We start from the raw sequence: 24,056 nt of genomic DNA, 5'->3' as shown, positions 1-24,056 counted from the left end.
AGATTGTTGGCTGACCTTTCAGATAATCCTGCTGAAGTGGAAAAGTAAACCCTTTTAATTGGGATGGTAATTTTAGAGTTAATAAATTGCGTATCTTTTGGCAAATGCATCGAATATACTACATTTAAATTTTTAATGAAAGTTAGAAGCAATTCTGCAAGCCTTGGTGTGCCTCTTGCTTTCCTATTGCTCCACACATTTAACCATTTACTGGATTGCAAATACTTCAAAATCATATTTCATGGAGTAATAATTTGTTCTCTCCAATTCCTTGTTAGGAAGAATGGAACCCATCACAGATTAGGTGTGTTTCTGATGATTTGCATACCTGTAATATTTTTAAGTAGTGTTGAGGCTTATGATATGGATCAAAATCTGCTGCTTAGCTGAGTCTAAAACAGTGGTTATTCATTCAGAGTGTTTCCAGTGGTTCTATTTTTCAGTTGATATCTGAACTAGTTGAATTCAGGGGTTGGAGATGTACAATTTTTCTGAGAGAGGAGGAGTAATGCAGAAGTACTAAGGCTGTTTTAAATCAGATAAGTCTAAGAGAAAATTATTTTTGTTTTTAAAATTTGCTTGTGCTTATTCATCTTCAGATTCAGCATTTGGCTTGGCTCTTAGCAACTGATTCTTTTCAGTGGTTTTGGGAACCTTCTGTTATAAAAGAGAATTTGTAATAGAATTGCCACATGGCTCATCAGTTCTTTTGCTTGTTTCTCTCAATTTCAGAAACATCTTATCAGTCTACTAATCATCTAATTTACTAACTTTCAACATCCATATACTGCTACTGTGTGTGAATTTGGCACCAGAAGATGCTGCTATTACAGAATAGTGTATACAGGCAGCAAGGTGCATCAACTTGCAGACATATGTCTGTTAATTTTCTACTGGGAAAAAGCATGAGAAATAAGGGAAATGCAGATTTAACCATACTTGTTGGAGGCTTCCAAAACGAAAGGTGGCATTAGAACTGTTGTAGTCAAGTCCTCCTGTATTGGTAACCCCCTTTTAAACTCCCTTTATTGTTGACTTTGATGGTGATGTTCTGCAGCTTGATTGTGCCTTGGTGAAAATATTACTTGTTTCATTTCAAACCTACTGCTGGACCTACTTCATTGACTTGAGGTATTATGCTATGAGAAATAGGAAGTACACGTTTGTTTTCCTGTATCCTTTGTGGTTTGTGTGCCCACTAGTATCTTGCTAGACAGTTCTTTCTTCCAGGCTCAGTTCACAAAGATGACGCGTGCCTCCCATGTCTTTTCCTGCCTTTCTTTAACCAGAATCTGTTCTGGTTTTTCTGCTTATTCAAAAATTGGAGAACTGAATTTTGCAGGATGGCCAGTTGTGGGCTCACTGTGGATTTGCTGCGGCAGAACTTTTGAGTACTGCAGCAGTTAGTTTCCTGAAAACTTAGGAACTTTGTAAGTTTTGAATATGTAATGCATAGATTTTCAATTGCTACTTGCTGCAAGTTGACCCTGATTAAGCAGGGTTTTGCTTGTATCTTAATTGAAGGGTTTTGTTTACTTGTCTTTGTCATGTTGACAGCTACAGCCTTTGAAGCACTGATCCATGAGGTGGATAAGGGGTAGGACGTGGGGCAGAGGTGATCCTCTTCATCCAGGTGAAATCTCTGAGTTGACTGCCTGATATATCTTGGTCATATTTCTAAAGTTAACATGGAAGGTAATTTTTTCTTAAGTTAGATTGGTTGGAATTGGCTGTTCTTTAAACTTTTCTTGTCTGGTAAATTCCTGTGCATTGTCATTACCCTTGGGCAGAACAGCTTTCTTCCTGTGGCACTGTACAAATGCGGCTTAGTTGGTGATTATAAACATCCCTCTTGCCATGATGTGCTAGGAAATGATTTTCAAATAATGATGTAGAACAGGTACAGTTGGGAGCTCCTGGGTTCACACATCTCCTGATAACCTGTTCTGGGTCCTGGACAGGTTGGACATACCCCATAGAGTACCTTCTAGACGAAGGTTAGAAAAAAATGGATATCTGCTTTTGGTAAAGGATTCTTTCAGCATTTATTTAAGGAATACTTTTTTCTGAGATGTTAAAGTGTTTATAGTAGAATGGAAAACATACAGAATTCCCTGTGAAATTTGCAACAATCTGTCCTTATTTCTTCTGTGAACAGTACAATTTTGTGTTTTAACTACATGTTACAGATAAAACATTTTATGACACAGTCATATATGAAATCTTGTTTTGGGTTTTATAACTGACAGTGGTAAGGTCTGGATGATTTATTCCTGCCAATTAGTTTCTGAATTAATGTACACAGTCAAACAACAGAGTGGTTTGTGCAATGGAAAAGTTCACACTCCATTACCTGACCAAATAATTTCTTTAACCACATGCATAACAACTAAAGATATGATCACTGTGGTTTATCACTTGGAAAATTCTCAGTTGCTTTACAGTGTTCTATTTATTTCTAGAATCTGTTTTCAACTTGAGTTCCATGTTCTCATTTCAGAAGTTTTTTTTAAGTATGGGAGGAAATTGCAACTTTTTCTTCTCCTTACCTCAAATCCCATGGGGCCACTGTTGTTCAGCCTGGATCCCCAGGGGGCTATGAACTGTAGGAAAGAAAATCAGTCTTTCAAAAAATGAGCGATTTTAAATTTGTGTAATAGTTATATCAGCTGCCTGTGTGCAGTAAGTGATGGCACTCTTGATGAATTATGGAACTCGGTGCTCCTGTGTTTGCTGTCCCTCTCTGAGGATCTCAGGAAGCTTTCCTTTGGTCTGCATTGCTGATTTTGCTTGGCTTTCATTTCTCCTCATTCTCTACCTCACCCATGCCCCTTTCAGATAAAGTTTGGCAGCTGCTGTTCTGGCAAGTGTTTGAGTTTGGCCTTCGGTTGGTATAAAGCAAGTGCATGATGTGTCCTAATGTGGTGGACAGTGGATTGATCAATTGATTGAAAATCTGTTTTGAATTTGCTGCTCTCAGCTTTGTTAGCAACCTGTTGGCTGGTGCTGGGCTGGCATGAGTATTTTTACCTGTGGCTGCTAATTTGTTCTGTTTATCAAGTAAAGCCTTTGCTACCTGTGTTGCTTTTAAACAGCTTCAGAAAACAGTGATGTGGATTTGTTCATCTGGAGAAAGATGGGAAAACTCCATACTAATAATAAAAGAACAAAGTGTACTGTTTGCCAGGTACCACCTAGCTGCCTCTCAAGACTTCAACTCATTCCTTCAGCAAGTATGTAATGGTATGGAATGATAATGAGAGTTTCTCAGTAGTGATTTCTGAGAAATATTTATCTGTTTTCTGTGCTTTTCTTAGACCCACGGTTTCCCAAATATGCTCAAGGCCATCTTGGGAGGAAGGGTTAATTGAGAGAGCTAATAGAATGGCTATTATTTTTAGTGACCCTCCCGATATGTTAAACAGTGTTGAAAAACAAAATCATTATCTTGATTTGTACATGAAAAGATAAATGCTCAGATGCGGCAATGTATAGTAATATAAACATCTGAAGAGAGCAGTTTGCTTACTCTGACAACTTCCTTCCCACCCATCACATCAAACAGACATCAATCCCTGCTCAGCAATCTTCATTATCCTAACCAGTAGCATATTCTTTTCAGATACATTTTTTTGGCTCCTTTTGTGCGCCTTTATAAACAGCCAACTGAATTTGAACTCTCCTCACCCTCGAGTTTGGAATAATAGGCACAGCTCCTATGCAAGCATCAGTAGCACAGGTAGGGTTTAATTTTTCAAGAGGATCCTTCTGAAAACATACCACAAGACTGCAGAGATACTGTGAAAATGGATACATCCAAGTAGAACTTCTTTCTAGAGCTCTGATTATAAGAATAGTGTGCATTTGTTACGTTTCTTTTTGAGTATACTTGTGGGATTACATTAAACATCCACAAGTTTTAACTTCATGGAGATTATGGATTAGTGATGAAATTCAGCAGGGCTAACTACACGGATTTCTGCTGGCTCAACTATTGAAATCAGGCTGAAAAGGGAAATGGCTGTTTCCAAACACTAAACCTAATAAACCTGCTTAAAATCAGAGTGGGATGTTTAAACTTCAGTTCGGCAGTCTCTGAGGATTTGCACAGGAGAAAGTTTTGCTTCAACAGTCATGATAGTATTTCCAGTATATTTGAAACATCTCTTAATTACATGAGATCAAGAAAGTTCTGCTTCATTTAAGATTAAAAGAAAAAACAATCAACAACCGTGCACCAGAGTACTTGTAAGTGATTTGTAATCATCCTTTTCCTTAGTTGCACTTAATTCCATTCCTGGAAAACTGTCCAACCTATCAAGGAATTATGTCTATGGATAATTGGCTGACCTGCATGGCAGACCACAGCAGCTTACAGTTATGGTTTATTTTTAAGGCTAAATAAATTAAACAATGTGCATGTTGCATGGTTTTTTTTTTTTTTTTTTTTTCTTTTTTCCCTCTTGTTGTTGTTTGTTTGTTTCATGACTAAGGATATGACAGCTCATGATTAGATCTGTACTGATTTTCATGATGTACAGCAAAATTTGGCATTTAATAGATAATCATTTTGCTACTTAGGATGCATAAGATTCATAGCTTACAAAAGCAGAATAAATCCTTGAGTTATAAAATGGCAGAGAGAACAATAAAGATAGGTTAAAGTCAAAATTAACAGAATTCTTATTGATAGAATGGCATTATTTACAATAAATGTATAATGAAATGTTTGAATGTCAGAGAAATACGGATTAATAAGAGACAAAAGTTATTAGGCAGTGTAATGATACCAGACAAGCTGAGAAGTATTGGTGTTAAAAATTTCATGAAACATTGATTTTATTTTTGTTTTCTTTCACTGATGGTAGGTCAAGTACAGAGTTAAGCCCTGCTTTTATGAAGGAAATAAAAGAAAACAGGACAGTATGTCATCTATCATTTCATTTGATGGACCTGGCTGTTGTAAAATAAACTTTACTGCAGAAGATGGATGGTCTATCTCTTTTTCTTATTAGTGAAGAAACCTTAAGTTCTGCTTTTCTTATGCTCCTTGAATGTTATTTTTATTTGAATAGAGAAAACAGTGAATTCTTAAGGGGAAAACGATCTAATTTGCCAGACTCTTCTGTACCCAACACATGGGGTTTCTCAGCTGCTGTACTGATATCTAACTGTACTCCCCTTGGGAGGTTCTGAAAGTTGAGGAGTGATGTTGCAGCTTGCTCAGTGGTCTTGTTTTTCTTTGTGGTTCACAAGACTACAGCTCTTCTCAGCTTGTGTTTGCATGGCGGTACATGCAGTTTATTAAAGGATTTGAAATTACAGACTCCAAATTCATATAGCATGTTGGGATATAATGCTTTTGGGGGGGGAAGAGAAGAATGGGGAGGGAAATGATCATTAGTCTTTGACTCGGTGCTGTTGCACTAAATCAGCATACAATTGTAAGGATGCTCTCAGCTGTTCAAGGTGTTCTTTAAAATAAACACATATTAGTGTTATTTGAAAAACAAACTATATATAAGCTTTATGGAAAATACTTCCAGTGTCTATAATTGTGTGAAACATCTGGTTTTTCCATTCCATTTCTGCTCTCTGTGTGTGGATATGCAAGAATATCACCATGGATCTGAACTGAAAATCCATCTTATGAATTTAAATTCTTAGAGGCTTTTGTGAGCACCATCTTTGCTTTAATGAGGCTGCAAATACACTGAAGAGTCACAGTGAAACCTGATGTCTGTGATGACAGGACCTCAAATGCACTTGGGCTTATGCTGTCATACATCATTCTCCCATCTTTTCCAAACCTGACGCTGGCAGGAAGATTAAAAAATAAAAATAAATAAATAATTTTGGTAGCTTATTTGATTTTAATCAGAACTCTTGGTTCCACAAAAGCTGTAGACAAAACTGCAAAATTTTTTTTTTTGAGTTAGAGTTGCAGTAACTCTTCTGCTTGACCATGCTATTAAAAATCAAGGCAATTACTTAACAAAGTTTAAAGATAGTCACTTGAAAGACTTAATACTTCAGAAATACTTAGTCATAATAAAAGTCACAGTAACTATTATTTTTACCTGTAGAAGGTTGTTCTCATGGATAATGTAATCTTAACATAATCTACTTTTCTACACATTCTCCATTGTAGCAAAGTGGATTTTTGAGTTGTTGCTGTTTCTGAGTAATGAAGGAAAATGACACCTTGTTCACACTTCTTGTGCAATCTTGGTTTATCAATACCACATCCGTAGCTCTACATTAGAGCACTGTGAGTCCAGCTGGTGTGTAGCTTAGTTCCCTTATTACAATGATTGAAAGCATGAAATCTACATTTGATGGTACTGAGTTTACCTTGCTTTCTACTGTGATACCTCAGACAGCTTTTGTATTGAAATCCTTATCTGAAGAGAAAGAAACTCTTCAACAAATTGTTAGTGGGGTTGTGTAATCTATTCATCTATTCAGGAGCATTGTCATCTATTAAATGTACACTAGATTTCTTTTCTAGATGTGTAAAACTCAGCTACTTTTATTTTCTTTTTACTTTTAAATTGCCTTTTCCAAAACTAATGCAAGCCAAGAAATTGCTCTTAGCAATTTGTAATGAGAGGCAGTATTTAAAGAAATGTTTAACTGACTGGAGAAGAAAAACAATTTTTGAAATCTCATACGTGCAAGGATAGGGACCTAGTGGTGCATCCTGAATTATCCCAGTTGTGTTTAGATGGGTAGCCATTGTTAATGGCAGCTGATGCACCAGGTAGCCACCACTTGTTACATCTAACACTTTTTCCAAGGTACAGTGTTTGGTAACTAGGGTCCCCAAGGGAGATGGAGTACAAAAGTTTTTGCAAAGACTGGGGGAAATGTTACCAAACAGATGATAAAGCTCTCCCTGAAGCTGAGCTGCAGAATGAGAAGAGCTTGACAAAGGTCCAGACAGGCACATTAAATGTTTATCTGTGTTAGAATAGTTCTATGTTTTTTGGCAGTGTAGTCATCAGGCATTTTAAAGTGATTACCTTGCTGAATTCAAATGATGAGACCAGAACAGGATGGTGTGCTTTCTGCTGCAGCTCGCTGTTCTTCGTGCATTTCATAGTATTTACCTTATCTAAATAAGTAGCTAGTGCTGTTAGGGGAGGCATTCGGGGTGGTTTGGATTTGTATTTTGGACAAGCAAGGAACAAACAGATGGAAAGGTTCATGATTACATTTTCAAAGCTTGGACGTTGATACATTTTTGATGGTTTTTGAAGTGCCTCGAAGTATTTGTGTAAATAGCTGTTAGAAATATGCCGCACAGCAACCTGTCTCTTTAAGAACAGGTCAGTGCTGCACTTGAAATGTTCACACGTGTCTCAGAAGTCCTGAGCAATCATCCTCTGAGCTGTGTATTTGATCCTTGTAGTTGTGATGTACATGTGTAGGGAGGGGAGAGAGCTCACATCCTTTCACTTCAGTATAAATCTGAAGGTCCTTGTCCTCAGTGCCCTGTGGGAGATTTAAGGATCACTTCTATACTGAGGCTAACACTCATGTATTATCTTTATCGAGGAGAGATTAGATTGATTTTTTTTTTCAATTCCCCTCCCTTTGTCTCTGCTTTTCTGTCATTGTCTTCATTAGCTTGTTTTTGGTTAGTAGCAAGCCTCCTAGGGTGTCTGTAGGCAGCAGAATGCATTACTGAACAGATGCCTGAATTAACCCCTGTATTAGAAGCACAAGCATGTAGCAGTGCTTCTGTGGCACTCCGTCCAGATCAATTCATACGTAGGCAATGATGAGTGCCTGTGGTGGCCTTCTATGTTCTGCATCAGCAAAACTGTACTCCTGTGTGTGTTCCTGTTTGTAAAAATTCTGCCTGTTTAGAAATCTAAAAAGATATTTCAGCTTCTCTTGAGGAGAAAAAACTTCATCCTGGAAAAGGTACAGCTAAGGAAAGCTTTGGAGAAAGGTGCAGAGAGGGTGACTAGAGAATAGTTATTCATACTTTCCCATAAGAACAGAGTGGCACGAAACAAAATTTTAAGCATCAGGTATAAAATAAAAGAAAGATATTTTGTTATGTTGTTGGTTTGTTTGTTTTTCTGAAGCATATTTAAGTTAGAAAGCTCACTGTCGGGGAAATTTGTGGGCACTGCAAAGGCAATGCATTCAAAGCCTGGTTACACACATTCGTTAACAGCTGTCGAATGCAGAATTACCACGTCTGGCTCAGGAAATCTGAGTGCCCGAAAATGCTGAGAGCTGTGCTGCTGCATGCTTGCAGTACTTGCCAGTGGTCAATGGCATCCAGGAGGACTTTGACAGATTCCCGAGCGGAGTTGTTTGTCTGATCTTTTGATTCTTTTTGTTAGAAATGTTTCTTTTTGATGATGTGCTCTCCCAAATGTTGAATTTTTTGCAACTGCTTACATTGCTAGATGTCTGTTGTAACAATTTGCTACCCATGCACACGTGTCTATCATTACTGATCAGCTAAAGGAATTGCTTTGAAATGAGCTTAACTTTCTTTCATAATTGAAATAGACAGCAGAAAATTATTATCTCAAGTGAGCTCTCTTTGTGTTTTTAATGCTAAAAGTTTCCCAGTATAATTATATACAGCTTTTCTGTTTATTTTTATTTTTATTTATTTATTTATTTTTTTAGATGATTTACCTGAAACTTTCCATTTGGTGAAAGAATGGCACTTAAAGTCCAGAACAAAAGGCTTAAAAATTGCTATTGCCACAGAGGGGACCTGATTTCAACTATAGCAGATAATATCTGGAATCAATAATAGCTTCTGGTCGTCTATTAGGAGGAAAGGAACAACAGTGTCTGCCTCATTAGTTCTTATATGCAGGTCTCCAGTTATTTCAGGCATAAAAATTTTAAGAATCTATCCTCGAGCAAAACTTTGAAATGTGCTCCCCAGCCCTGCTACCAGGCAATCGATCCCATTTCTATCACTGCACCTTGCTCCCTGTCACAACCAGTTCCTCTGACACTGTGCTCCTACCCTTCACATCAGTTATTACATTTCTGTGTGGTTCATATGTGCTCTAATAGCTTGGACATCAGGCTTAGGGCATTGAGCTGGAGTCCGGTATTTATTCCCCACGGAGTACACGCAGTGTAGCCGAGTAATTATTAAAGCAATTTATACTATCCCTCTCTCCTTCTCTCTACTTTATTCAACTGAAGGACTGATTTTTGTTATCTGAAATCCCAGTGTGCTGCTGGGGTCCGTGTACTCAGCCTGTTGGTTGCTGGGATGTCCCCTCTGCTGCTCTTGGTGCCATTAAGTTTGGGCTGTGCCCACGTGGCTGCACTCAGGAGCTGCAGCATGCCCATGCCTTCCTTCCTGCCGTTGAGCTCTATGTCAGAACAGCAATGCTATACAGGCTGCAGGAGGAACAGGAGGTTCCTGCACAAAAGAACTGTGTTTAGGCATAAAGATCTTGGGTGTGGATTGATCTGTTCATAGGCTGGGGACCTGCATGTGTAAAGCTGCCCAACAGGCAGCATGGATAGACAGTAATTTGGATAAAGACAGAGAGAAAAGACAAAATTATTTTGAGAAGTGGAACAGAAACTCCATCAGATTATTCCTCCTCTTTCCTCTTTTTCCTAATTGGAGTAGTGCTCTGATGTGTATGTAAGGGTTAGAAACCTCTTCCCGATTGCTTGCACAGGTCCTTATAGTGAAAAAGTGAAACTCATCAAAAGGATGCCTTGTGATATCTCTAATTGCATTTCTGATTGAACTGCCTTTCTGTTGTTGTTTTTTTTTTTTCTAATAGAAGAAATATTAGCATTTTTTATTATTTTGAGCAGTTAGTCACAGATAAGTAACTTAATCCCAAAGAAAGAATCTGTATGAGATGACCTGTTCCATTTCCATGCTCTTAAGTAAATGAGTTGTTTCATAATTTGGGTTTCAATATACTTGCAGTACTATAGAAATGTTGACCCTGGAGTTGCTTTAATATTGCATGTCATTATAGATCTCACCATTATTTCACCTCCTATGTGAACTGAGTTTTGGTTGTTATCTTGTTTTCCCATCCTCTGAGTACCCTTTGGCAGCATGAATATATGGATATGCTGCCATATGATGTATGGATATGCTGCCAAAGTATCCTTTGGCAGCATGAACAGTGCCAAGTTGGGTGTTGTGTTGTTGGCAAAGAATGTATCCTCCCACTAAGTTTTATTCTGGAGTTTCACTTTTCTCTTTCTCTGAGGGCTGAGAGGTGACTGAATGGAACATTGATCACTGTGCCTTCGCTTGAAGTGCAAACAGGAAACTGTAAGAACTTCTGGTTCTATAATGACATTAATGTGTTTGGGTGCACATGCTTCTGATCCACAGCTTCTCATTGTGGAATGGTGTGTCCATTGGAGGAAAGGGCAAGAAGTTTGTCACATTAAAATCATATTACAGCTTTGCTAATAGCCCTGAGTCCCAACCAAGCTGCTGAGCCCCGTGGATCTTCTCTAAGAGGACTAAAGCCACCTCTTTCCACAACTTCATTATTATCCTTCCAGTATTCTACATGTGTATATACACCACGGATACAAGGCATGAATAGCTGCCTCCTGTCGTAGTCTCAGTTCTGGACACGATTAGTAGAAAGTTAGCTAAGGAATCCTTTGTGTGCTGAGTTGCTTGCTCTATGCACAGTCCCACATTCATCTGTGGGTTTCTGAGCCTTACTTTGCTGCTCTGCTGTGCACTTCTCATTTGTTTGAGTGGCGTTGCTAAAGACAAATCTGTCTGTTTTGAGCCTGACCTCTGTTAGACTCCTGCCAGAAACCTGTAGTGAATGTGCTGGCTTCGTGGTGCAGGTGATGCCCTCATTTCTTTCTTTCTTTCTTTGTCCTGGTACTCTGCAGGCTATCCTTCTAGTGGATATTTCAAGATCTAATTTTGTCTTCCATATGTGTTCTAAAATGACTTCTGAGTTCTGGCTATTTTCTACTATATGTCAGATTTCAATCTTTTTTACTTTGTCCTAGAAGGTTTTTTTTTTTTTTTTTAATGCCTTTTCAAAAATAGAAGGAAAAAAAAAAAAGGAAAAAACCTCTTTCTCTGATCTAGTAACTAAGTTATAAAAACTGGATGTCAGTTGTATCATAACAATCTGACGAGATATTGACTCTTAAGGAGAAAATTAATGTCATTCTTTCACAGAATTTAAAAATAAGACATCTCACAACTATAATAAGACATAGATTTTGTTAGCGTACTAGTTCTGCAAATTCTTTAATTTTTTTTCATTTGCTCCATATATGGGAGCTCTTATGGCAAACTTCATAATTCACTTTCACTTCCTTGAAACTAGAAAGCTGACCAGAATGGCACCAGGCATTCCAGCGCCATAGGGGAATTTGTACGTGTTTCATTCATAAGCAGCTTTTTAAAACAAATCTATTCATATTATGTAAGCTGTTTCTGCTCTTAGATTTTTGTCTAAGAATTAATTGGGAAATTCTTAGTTCTTAATTCTTAGACAAACATTTTCAATGGGAATATACTTTCTTGCAACTATTAAAAAAGCCTGAAAAATTAGGTACTTGATTGGGTGGGGGATAGTTTCTTTTTGTCATAACAGGAATAAAATTACCTTCTTAATTTTTGCTTTGCCTGTTGACACTTTAAGGCACTGTATATGATTTTGAAAAAAGATGCTAGCTGAAGAGAAGTTGTCCAATCCCTGAGTTTTTCTGTGGAATCTTTCTGCCTGAGTGGAGTTGCACTTTTCACTAATTGCTCCAGAATCTGATGAGCAGCATCAACAATGTGGTGAAGATCACTTGGATTACTTGCAGAGATGGCTATCCTCTGCTACAAGCTGCATTATTTCTTTCTCTGTGCCCTCCTGCTGCTTATGGAGGACACTGAATAGACAGGCAGCATCATAAAGTCTATTTGCATATCCTAGGCTGCCCATCACTGAGTTAAGATATTCCAGTCTCAATCTGTAACATTTTTATTTCATTACAGGTATTATGCCAGTGTATCTGGAGAGCTAATGTGAAATGGCCCAGGCTTTTTTTGGTGGTTTCTGAAGTGTGAACAAGGGGCACAAACTGGAACACAGGGAGTTCTGTCTGAATATGAAGAAGAACTTTATTGTGAGGATGACAGAGCAATGGCAGAGGCTGCTCAAGGGGCGTTGCTAAGTCTCCTTCTCTAGAGATACACAAAACATATTTGGATATTTTCCTGTACAACCTACTGTAAAGGACCTGCTTTAGCAGGAAGTTGAACTCAATGATCTCCAGAGATCCCTTCCAACCCCCACGATTCTTTGATTCTGTGACCCAGAGCAGCTCTTTTTATTTCAGTATGCATATCTTTGGGTACTGTTTTTATGTAAAAACTTGGAGAGTAGGAATAGCACTAAACTGAATGTAGATTGTTCAGTACACATGCCTCAAAAAAAGGAAGTCTCATTGCTGCAAGTTCTGCTCGCATATCAGACTCTTTGGGGCTGACCAGGTGTGTTATCTCAAAAGGTTTTTCCAAAGGGGCGAATAAAGACCCTGGGCAGGGGTGATTCAGTAATGCCTGGCAAATTCTGGAAAGGTTTTGACAAAAATGTACTTTGTTTTAGAAGTGAAGGAAGTATTTTGTCTTCAGAATTTGCATGGAGTGTTTAGCTTAGCCTTACACATTGCCAAGCACTGACAGTGCTTCAGAGAACTGAAACATCATAGGAAATAGGCATGTGTGCCGTTTCATCAAAGTCAAGTAGAACTTGTGCATACACCCGAGGACAAGATTTATGCTCTTAAATCCTTCTATCGCAGCATGTGAAGGACTTTTAAAACTGCCTGCTGATTTTACAGCTGAAGTAATTTATTTCTGTGATATTAAATTAAAAAAAAGTAATGCCTCATAGAGCTTGAGGGGAGATGTTGGTTTTTATTAGCTTTTGTTTCCATCTGTGTGGTGGGAGATTTGTCCAATTGCCATTACTTACAGTTATTAATGAAACAAATTTCACACAACCTTTCAAAATTGGCATACCATCCAAATTAAGCTTTTTTTTTTTTTTTTTTTTCCTGAACTGCTGCACGTTTTGGAACGTGCCATCCTTTGGTATAGAACATATCCCATTGTCTCAGTCTGAAAAGCTCGAACTTTCTGGCAAAGATTCACAAAGGAATTTTAGATTTCTGTGGTCTCTGTCAGCTAATAGCTGCTGCTGCTTTAGGAGCATTGTAACATAGGTAGGAGGCTGCTTCTGTGTTTGTGCCTAAGTGCAGTTACTGCCTGTGGTGGGGGAGACTCCAGGCAGAAGACCAGAGGCTAAAAGGGATTTTTTGGCTTCAAATGTTGCATTTCCTTTCGTAAAAGAGTAGTTGCTTACTTAGCACAGCTGCACCGACAGTCTTCCTTTTTTGCTTTTACATGCAAAGATTCGTTTGTATAGCCGTGAGTCGTTTTTTCACATCACTGTGAGATTTGTGTTTTCCTATCTGTGTTGGTAGATATTAGATAGCAGCAAGACTTCTATCAGGTCACCAAGAGGTTTGCTGATTTTGTCCCTTTGATAGGGTTAGAAAGCCATTTTCCTTTTCAAGTTCAAAATTAAACTTCAAAATGATATTGCAATTCAGAGAATCGAAATCGCTATTGCTTAGTGTATTAGCTTGAGTGAGGCAGCTTTTTAATTCAGAATTTCGGCTGTAACAAACTTTGGGTTGAACGGCTGAATTGTCATCTGGCTTGTCAATCAATTTTTAGCAATTGTAGGAAGGAGTTTTTCGGGCAGTTTTGTGGTATTACGTGTTGATTCTGAGCAAAAAAAAAAAAAAAAAAAATAGCTGCCTCTTTTTTTAGTGCTTACAGTGTAAGTCTTAAATCTGGATTGCTTTAAGTATTTGGAAAGATCACTGCTCTGGAGGGCGCTTTGTTTCTCCAGCCTGAGGTCATGCCCATGCATGCTCAGCTTTTCTGGCCAGCAAGGCTGTGGGCAGAGCAGTGCGTGCCACTGGGTTTTAGTAAACAGCCTGCTTTAGCATGCTTTCATTGCTGTTCTACACACACTGAACATTTCCTCAGCTGGGATTACTATATGGAGTGTTGGATCTACAAACCCATTAAACTACTGAGAAATAAGTCTTGCCTTTTGTGACATGCTGGTGGTACAGATGGTAACAAAAATATTGGCACTTTCTGCTTGCAGACGTCTGAGGTCAGCTATCTGTTAGCGGGAACATTTTGAATAAAACATTTTCTGTCCTTGAGGGTAGTTACGAGTAACAGACTAGCTGACAGCCTTCACCAGTATTTCCATTCGTGCATAGTAGGTCTGTAAGCATTTCTTTCTGTTATATGAATCCTGTGTTTAGATATTCTGTTCATAACAGTGGCTTAACCTCCAACTCTTTCTTCAACTCCTTCCATTCTTAACTTTCCCCACTAGTATATGAATTTTATTAACAAGGAATCCTGTTTTATATTTTAATCATGCAAATAATCAAAATTTTCTGTCTTTTTCAGTAATAGCTGGTTTTCGAGGAACAGTCCCACATGGCCTCTCACTGGAGATTGGAGACACAGTTCAGATACTGGAGAAGTGTGATGGTGAGTTCACTGGCTGGACTTCCACTGATAACGAAGGATCCTTTGGTGTTGACTTGAACACCACTGCTACTCATTAATTTGCTTAACTGAATAAATTTTTGAAGTCATCAATATTAAGAAAACATGGTGCTCAGGGACGTGATTTAGTGGTGGGTAGTTAGAGTCAGGGCAGTAAGGTTAGGTTGTGGTTGGACTTGATGATCTTTAAGATCTTTTCCAAATGAGTTTTTATTCATTCATTAAATAGGTGTGGTTTTGTTGTTTGTTTGTTTGTTTGTTTGTTTTTAATTTTGGGATGATATACTATTAACCTTGTAAGAAACGTTTCTACAGAAGGCAAAGGATCTGTCATTTTGAACTGGGTATATTATGAATCTTGTAGAGTAATGCAATCAAAACATTTGGATTATGAAGTTCAAAAATGATTTGTAAATGTTTGCAATGAATATAAATCTGTTTCCTCTTTTGCATTAGACTTTTTGTCTAGTGCAAAATATATCTGGGTTGCATTGTTAGAAACAGTCGGGGATAAGGGTAAAAGAGTAATTCCTGAAAATAAGTGTGAATTAAGTCATCTAAATACGAGCTAGTTTAAACAAATTACCTCTCGTTATGTGGAAAGTACTCTAAATGAGTGCAGTCTGACATCACTGCATATTAGTTGTATCTGTCCAAAAAGAAAAATGAAATCTATTTTAGGTATGGAAATGACTTGCATACTTTGAAAAACAAAAATGTTCTTTCTTCACAGGTTGGTACAGAGGATTTGCCTTAAAAAACCCCAATGTTAAGGTAAAGATCAATTACAGTTTTACACTTTGGCAAAAATGTGTATTTGCTTTTAAAAAAGTTTATAGTCTCCTTGTAAGTAGATGATATTTACCCTTGAAAGAAAAATGGAGCTTAGTGTTAAGTATGTTACTGATATTGCATGAATTAGATTTGGACAATGATTACACTTCTCAAAGGCTCCTGTGCATTTGGATGACAAATCCAAGGCTCTGGCAAACTTTCTTTTAATCTGATTTTTAGAAGCTAAGTTAAAGGGAAAAGACTACCAAGAATGGAAACTGCAAATAATGTTAGAAAAGTTAATTAATTAGACTATGCCTATTTTCTTGATGTTATATATTGGTTCACAACAGCCATTGGAGCTATATGTGGAGTATCAGTTGAAAAAAATTTGTCTGTTTCCACATAAAAGAAGTTTTGTCTTTTTTTTCCTTGTTGTGTAATCTTTGATTTCCATTGGAGTGTAGCTGGTAGAATTCACTGTTTGGTTTTTGTTGTGTTCACACATGAAATATGATGTTATTCATACACTTATTTTCTTCAGCATTTGTTCATCTTGAATGCATTTTAGATTTTCCTGTCTTAACAGTATTTCTGTTTTCTTACTTTCCTGTTGACTTAGGTCTGTCAGTATAAAGTACTTGTTTTTCATATGGGAAACCATTTCAAGACTTCTTTTCCTTCAACAGTACTGAAATCACTTGTTTTTCCTTAAACTCATGTTGTCATCTTAGTCATCTTATTTCCTTTTTTTTTTCTTTTTCCCTTTCCTAATTCATTTCCAAGCCTCTTCAGCTGCAAACGAGGGCATATGACATATAAATTTCAGAAGTTTGTAGGGGTTCCTATCATACATGTCACCTGTTTCTTGTCCCTAAGCTTTCAGTCTCTGGTTACAGGAATTTGTTTTGCTTTATGTGGAGGGTCAGTGTGAGAAATAAACTTAGCCAGTGTCTAATCTGACATTTACTACTTTGACCTCATTGATAAATATTAGAATTTGATTTATGAGACTTGAGCAGTTGGTATTTATCACATCTTCTGTGTCTTTTGTTGCAGTTCTCACCACATGTTTGCTGTCATTTTCTTTATGGTCTGTCAAATGTGTTGATAGAAGTTATGAATAGGTTTTCTAAACATGACTTGATGTGTGAAGGAACAAGGTAGATATTTTCTACTTTCATACAAAAAAAGGAAGGCAAACAGTTTTATGAACTGGATTTTTCAAGGGACCCTCTCCAAAAGTAAAATAAGAACACCTATTATAAGTCAGCTTATAATTGGTATTGCTCTGTCAAAATTCTCCTGTTGTTATTCCAGCAGCTTGGATGCTCAGAGAAATTGTCTGTGGCAGCTGTTCTGCAGTACCCCTATGTATGCACCATCCTCATTTTGGGGACATTGTTACAAACGCCAAAGCTACACCTCTTACTGTCCTCGGGAGATGCTCTCCTGAACTACTTCATACTGCTGAGGAGAAGGAGTATTCTCAAGGGCAGCTGCTATTACACAGTAGATGTCTTTTTTTCAAAAGTGGTTTGTGTTGTAAGAAAATTGGGCACCTTCACAGTGGAAAGCTGTATGTAGCTGGGCTTGTAATAAGGAAGGGCACACACATATTTTCCTGTGCTGCATTATGTAGCTAGCAGTAGTGTATTATATTCTAAGCCAGAATTTGGAAGTTGAATTGCTTAATTTTGCTTACCATTATGATTAATGATGGTTAGTGTGGTGTAAGTGCCGTGACACTGTTACCCATGCAAAAGAGCAGTGGAGAATGCTCAGCTAACTAGGAAGGACCACTCCTGTCTGAACACTGAGGCTCTTTTGTGTGCCTCTACTGCACCTTTCAGGTCCGCTGCATGGCACAGTAACTCCCAAATAAAGTTGTATTTATTAATCTATCTTTGTTTATTTTTATTGAAATTCATTAACTTCATTTATTTTGAAAATCTGTACTGAAGAGATCTTGTTAAGATCCCGTTGGTAAAAAAATTTTTCAGGGGAAATACTGATAAATTATTTAGGATAAATGAGCTGTCAAGCAATCTTATACATGCTTTACAAGTTTATCTTCTAATTTTCTTAAATATTGAAAGATAAACTCTACTGAAGGCATTTTGATTTCCTTTAGATCTGTACTGTGTATATATTGAATTCTTTTTTGTGTGTGCTTGTTGGTAATTATTTGGAGGACTTTCAATTCAGTATGCACTTGCGTATTAAATGATGCTTTAAGATTACTCTCCAAACTCACTGAAGGGAATTTTTTGGTTGTTTTTACCTAACCTATTTTGTTTTTCAGGGTATCTTTCCATCCAACTACATTCACTTGAAAAATGCATGCGTTAAGAACAAAGGGTAGGTGAAATTTTGGGGATTTACTTATTTATACACGGTAACTTACTTGTGCCAAAGAACATTTGTGAATCTGGCAAGGAGTGATGATTTTATTATAATATCTCATCTTAAGCTCAAGTCAGAAGACTTGAAATGGCTGTCCTTAGCTAATATGGTGCTCCTGCATGGTAGTAAAATCAGTGTGTTATATGCTTCAAGAACACGCAGTATGCCTAGGAATATCAGTCTGTGTTGTCTAGGGTAAAGAGAAAACAGTCACATCTTCACTGCCTGGTGTTACGTTTGGTTTAGAAAAATGGTATTGCCCTAATTAGAAATTATTCTGTAGAGAAGCATTTGTTTAATATTAGTAGTTGTTTTCTTTAAAGAGACCGGCTGTACCATGGCAGACAGCTGACATTTTACAAAAACGAATGTTAAGATTAAGGATCAATTCAGTGGCAAAAGATTTCACTAAAATTGTAAAAGAATAGAGATGTTCTTTTCCTTACTGCCTTCCTCCAGGTGATGAAAAGCAAATAGCTATTCTTGATAATGACTGATCTCATTTCATTTTTAGAAGAGTTAAAAAAAAAAAGGAACAATTGATTAAAATTAGTACAAAGTTTTTTGAAACTAGAATGTTCTGAGTAAAATAAAGTGATTTTTTTGGAAATTTAATACTTACTTTGAAAGTAGCACTTTTAAAAAGTTACACTTGGCAGTGATGTTAACACAGTCTTTTCCAAAGTTTTATGTAATTTGGGAGTGTTCACATTTACGTAATGGTTTAAAATCTCTTTAAATAAAAGCATTTATTATCAAATTAGATGGAGGCCTATAAAAACAGGTGTGGATGGCTTTGATTTTGGGTGCTTGGATGACTGTGTAGGTCAGCATTTCCTGACTGGCAAAAATGAACCTTGAAGACTTTTTAATATATTTAAGTAAATATTTGAATGTCTCATTCACACAGGTGAAAATGAGAATTGCAATGCTGCTCAAAAGAGTTGTTTGCTATAGAGTTCAGTGTACCCATGTTTTATTATACCCTAGGATCATTTCTCTTTTGAAAGTGATTGCAGATTAAACTGAATGTTCAGTGAAATAAAATTGTTGTAAACTGTCAACAAAGCTTAAGTGTAGAATAATTTTTTCTTAACAGACACCATGACAATGTTGGCAGGGAGTTCAATCTTATTTGTCTGCATTTTCTTCTGTAGTCGGTGTTTCCTGTTCAGGTGATGTACAGAGCATCAGGGCTAGGGGCTCTCACATTGTTAACTTGATGAAAGAGAAATTATATCATGAGAAAAGTACTTTAGGCGTGATACAGACTTTCAAAATGTACTGTATGTAAGAACAAAGTGATAGTGATGGTGGTATATAAAGTGATGATATGATTTAGTCTTTAGTCTTGATCAAGCCAACTCAGGTTTTTCTTGCTCAGCATTGAAAAATCAGGAACTCACTCGTACTGTACCAATTTTATTTTCAAGTTTAATATACATTTTCAGCTGAAGAAATTACATTTTTTCTATAAGCAGATGTGTTTAAAAAGTGTGGCAGCAGTCGCTGACTTGCAATCTAACCTAAAGTGGCAAGATCATTTTGAAATCCTTTGAAAACCACGGGAAATTACTTTGACATAAAAGTAGTGTTTGATGTACTTATCTCATGGCAAAATGCTTGCATTGACTTCTCTAGGACCAATACTTTCCATGAGGATTAAAGAAAATGTATAAATAAAAAGTCTTGAGGGTTGAAGGAACTCCCTTGTAATTTAATTGGCATTGCTGTTGGCAGGAGGAAGTCTTTATGTTAGTAACCGTACTGTGATTTGTATTGCTTATGTAATACCATGTGTTCTTCTGCACGTTTCAGACAATTTGAAATGGTTATTCCAACAGAAGATTCTGTTATTACAGAGATGACATCAACTTTAAGAGACTGGGGAACGATGTGGAAACAACTCTATGTGGCAAGTACTTTGAATAAGTTGCTTTGATTGAATACCAGCTTGAAAGACCAGATATGTTGTTAAAATATTGTTTTTCCTACATGAAAAAAGAAAAAAAATATAATTAAAGGTAGTGGACAATTTGTGATTCTCTTTTCCTATTGGATTTATTTGATTGTTGCTTTTCTATTTATTTTTTTTCACTTGTCTTTTGTGGTTTAATGCTCACCCTGACCCTGTAAATAAGTCAAAGAATCTACAATTCTTATTTTAATATAACTTTAAAAATAATTAAATGTGGAAATGTCAGACTCCTTGACTGGTATTATTATCATACCTATAAATGATAATAGCAGATCCAATACATTAATTGAGGGAAAATAATCTTCTTAATGGTTGAGTGACCAGAATATGTATATGCAAAGAGAAGAAGAAGAAAAAAAGACTTAGAGAACATTATTAATAAATTGTATGAAATATAAAAAAGAACTGCATTTTCAGGCAGAGCATTATATAAATAACATTACATTTTCAGTTACGGAAAGTCCCTAAGCCAGTTGATTTGATTCATGCTCATTTTCTTATAGATTTTATTTTCTTTTACATCTACACATTCATAAGTACTAAGACATGTCCATTTTACTTGACCAGGGTCACTTGTATGTGATGCAAAGATCAAAGGATGCCAGCTGTTGAGTCCTCACTGATAAAGGGAGTCAGAAGTGGTTCTTCATTAACAATAATGAGCTAATTTTGGGCCTAGCAGTTATACACTTCTGAAGTGGCGTCTGGTACTTTGTCTCACCCATATCTTCAGCAAAAGTTCCTTGCTTCTCAGTTCTTATTTTCCTTATCTGGATATGTTGTCTTTTCTCTTTCTTCCTGACATCATCAGTTCTGTTTGTTTTGTCACCCTTGCTTGACTGAAATCACGCTTAAGGTGCTCTGTGGCAGTTAATATTACTGTCCCTTTAATCTCTTCTTATGTATACATTTCCATATTTCATTTGCACTTGTCTTTGAAATCCTATTACAGCTGCTTACAGAAGGTCCCTCTCTGAAGTTACTTTGTTCTTCATTGTGAAAAATTCTACCATTTCATCACTTAATTGGCTGCCGCTAAAGACAGAAATTATTTGGTTTTGGTATTCTTAAAACACATAGAAAACTGTTAAATCTTTAATCTCTCTATTTTGACTGAAATTTAGTCTTCTCTCACCATTCTACATCTTTTCAATTTTTTTTTTAATCCTTATAATCTAACTTGTAATAATTATCATCAATTCCCTCATACCTCCTTCTCTTTCCTCTCTTCACTTGAGGTTTTGTTGTTGTTGTTTTAACTTTCCCTGTGGAATTGTCTTTAAAGACTGAAATGCAATATTTGAAGTGTTGCCTCCATTTAAACTTACTAAATTTTGATTTTCATTGTGGTCATCTTTGGTTCTTAACATTTCTCCTTCTGATCTGCTACAGTGAATCCTACCCACGGCTTAGACTTGACACCATATGCACATATCAGATGGAATCAAAACGTTTTCCCTTGCATGTCTGTAGTTTCCCTGCATCTCCTTATAGCGCAGACCTCCAAGTTCTGCTCTTAACTCCTTGCTGAATTGATGATTGTGACTTAAACTGTGAGAAGCTTAGCTATCTTCTCACTTTACTCGTAGAGGGCCTGCTTTTGTTGTGTAATAAAGTCCACAAGTCAGAATGGTTCAGAAGCAGCTGGACTGCTTCCTTTTGAGTGATGATTGTAGGGATTGTGTTCAGGGAGACTATTCAGAACCAGGCGATACTTCTGAAACCTGCAATTGGTACAGTGGCTAGTTTGCTTAGTGAAAGCTTTCATGAAAGAACCTAAAAAATCATGTTGAATTCAGTGTTATACAGTATCAAATTAGACTTGACAGTCAAGCTAAAATGTTAAGCAGTATGAACTGCTTCTAAGGTGAGCTTCAAAACTATGTTGAAATTTCTCTAGATTACAATGGGAAGTTTTTTTCCTAACTTTCTTAAGCACATCTAAGTGTAATTGCTTTCTGTGCTTACATATGAGGAAGGATATAAGTGGAAAAGGAGCAAAATCACAATCTGCTTTTGTAAAGAACCAAGTCTAAAAAGCAGGAGCATTTGCTTGCAGGACCATTCACCGCTTTGAGATGTAAGATGAAAAAAGGATGCTGCATTGAAAACGTTATTTTGACCTTAATGTTATTGTGAAATACTAGCATGTCTCTTGTATTCTGCTAAATGTTTTACCTCAGTGGAGTTTATCATCGCAGATCAAAAACAAACATACACATGAATTAGTGATTATTTGATTTGTTTTCTTTTTAATGAAAGATGAAATCTCTTTAACTAATGGAATGCTGTGAGCACAAGCAGTCAGCCTGTGTAATGCTCCCATAAAGATTTTTTCAGTATGTTGCCTTTAGAAACTATTTGCATAACCTGTTCTTTTGGTTTTCTTTTACTTACAGAGTTCATATATTCTGTGGTTCTTACTGAAGCTGACTTTTTTAGCAACCTTTTTCTTCATTGCTATTATTATTGTGTGTTTAAAACACACTGATTTTCCTTTTTTTTTTTTTTGCAGACAACCAAAAGAAACAATAAATCAATGCTAATTTTAGCGAGCTTATGAAGTGAATGAATGTGGCAAATTTGTCACACAGCAGTGTTTTTCAGAACTCATGGAATATAAAATGTACTGACAGAGAATAATGGTGCTTCTAAGAGAATTTTAGTTTTTCATAGCAATTATCTAGCAGTAATAGCTGAAAGTTGGTTTTATGTCATTTTTTTCTTAGGAAGAAGTAAAAGGGAAATGAGTGGCATAGGGTGGTTACTTTTTTGTGTTGTTTGTTTTTAGAAAAAATAAGCAGAACAGATCTGAATTTTCAGTGGTTTTTTGTGATATGTCGCTTAATTGAGGTTGCAATAATTTTCTCAAGATACAGTTTCTTAGAAAAATTATATTAAGTAAAACTGCCTACTGTAAAGTGAAGGAAGAGTTAAAAGAACTTCTGCTGTTAGGGAGGAAACCATCATGGGAAATGGTTTATGTCATTAACTGGTATGTAATTAGAGTAGGAGGATGTGTTTTATTCATATTCATGTAATTTTTTCTATTTTGCAGTTAGGTAAGGCAGAACAGTCTGGGGGAGATTTCTGTCTACATGAGTCTATTTATTTACAGTTAGGCCATAGTGTGTACATTTATGTTCCTGAAAGAATTAAAAGAACTTTAATGCTGTGTGATTCAGAGTTTGAATTCTAGGAGCTATTCCCTTTTGATCCCTTGTGTGTGTGAGTTCAAATGGTCTTGAATTACTCTGTCATGGTTCTAGTTTTGATGAAACGACATATAATGAAAATGCTTTCAGAATAAAACAGTGCTGTGACATTCAACAATTTTTTATTGAATCTTTGTCATATCTGTCATATAAATCAGACTGTGTAAATGTGTGGTGTTAGGAGTTTGAGTGAAATTATGAGTGTGGACAGTGCAAAGGAGTTATCTGTGATAAAATGATTTTATGCACATGTGCATGCATACATACAGGTAAAGAGGTCAAAGCATTAGGGAGAGGAAGAGGATCATGACTGACTAAGGGAATAAGGATGGAAGGATATTGATTTCCATATCACATCTGTATTCATTAGGACTGTCAGTTGGTGTAGATGCAATTCTTTATTTCTCTCACAGAGAAATGAGGGGGATCTCTTTCACCGACTGTGGCATATAATGAATGAAATCCTAGACCTGCGAAGGCAAGTCCTGGTTGGCCACCTCACCCATGATCGAATGAAGGATGTGAAGCGACACATCACTGCTCGTCTGGACTGGGGCAATGAGTGAGTAGCTATACTTGTAGAAGAAAATAGTGTAATCTCATTATAACACCAGTTTTAGGCTCGATATAGAATGTTGAAATAAGGAAAAAATTTCCGACTGATGTTGCTTTTCTTTATGGATTTTTTCCTTCATTGTTTTTCTGTCCACTATGTTTTAGCAGTGAAAAATTACTTACAGCTTTTCCTTTCTTTTTTCCTTCCACTAAAGAGACATACTTGCTTCAATTTATTTTACACAGCACTGGTATGACCTGCAAGAGAACTGCAGATAGTATGTTGGAATACTGGATTTCTGCAGTTTTCTTTTAAGTCTTTTAAAAACATATCTGCCCAGATTCTTATGTGGCATAGTGTTGCATAGCTCTGTGTATTAACTGAAATTATATTGGCTGACACTACTTAATCTTCTTGATCTGTGTTCTATGAATCAGTTTCTACTTTAGCATCTAGTATTCATCTTGATACTATTCTATCCATCTTTCTTTTATTTGAGTGACAAATAAAAATTGA

The 24,056-nt window shown here is 36.6% G+C and overlaps 1 protein-coding gene across 2 annotated transcripts in view; it reads left to right on the top strand.

The window, feature by feature from the left end:
- DOCK4 (dedicator of cytokinesis 4) overlaps positions 1-24,056 on the top strand; it is a gene marked incomplete at both ends in the record, with an annotated part of 237,507 nt that overhangs the window by 64,901 nt on the left and 148,550 nt on the right. For both annotated transcript variants that reach the window (XM_079536116.1, XM_079536115.1), the window contains 5 exons: positions 14,510-14,593; positions 15,345-15,385; positions 17,691-17,746; positions 19,610-19,706; positions 23,398-23,546. In XM_079536116.1, the coding sequence (XP_079392242.1) occupies positions 14,510-14,593; positions 15,345-15,385; positions 17,691-17,746; positions 19,610-19,706; positions 23,398-23,546 (427 nt within the window). The remainder of the gene's footprint in view (positions 1-14,509; positions 14,594-15,344; positions 15,386-17,690; positions 17,747-19,609; positions 19,707-23,397; positions 23,547-24,056) is intronic.

The sequence above is a fragment of the Tetrao urogallus genome (genome assembly GCF_951394365.1).
Source record: "Tetrao urogallus genome assembly, chromosome: 1".
NCBI lineage: Eukaryota > Metazoa > Chordata > Aves > Galliformes > Phasianidae > Tetrao > Tetrao urogallus.
This window is presented reverse-complemented; position numbering and strand designations above follow the sequence as displayed.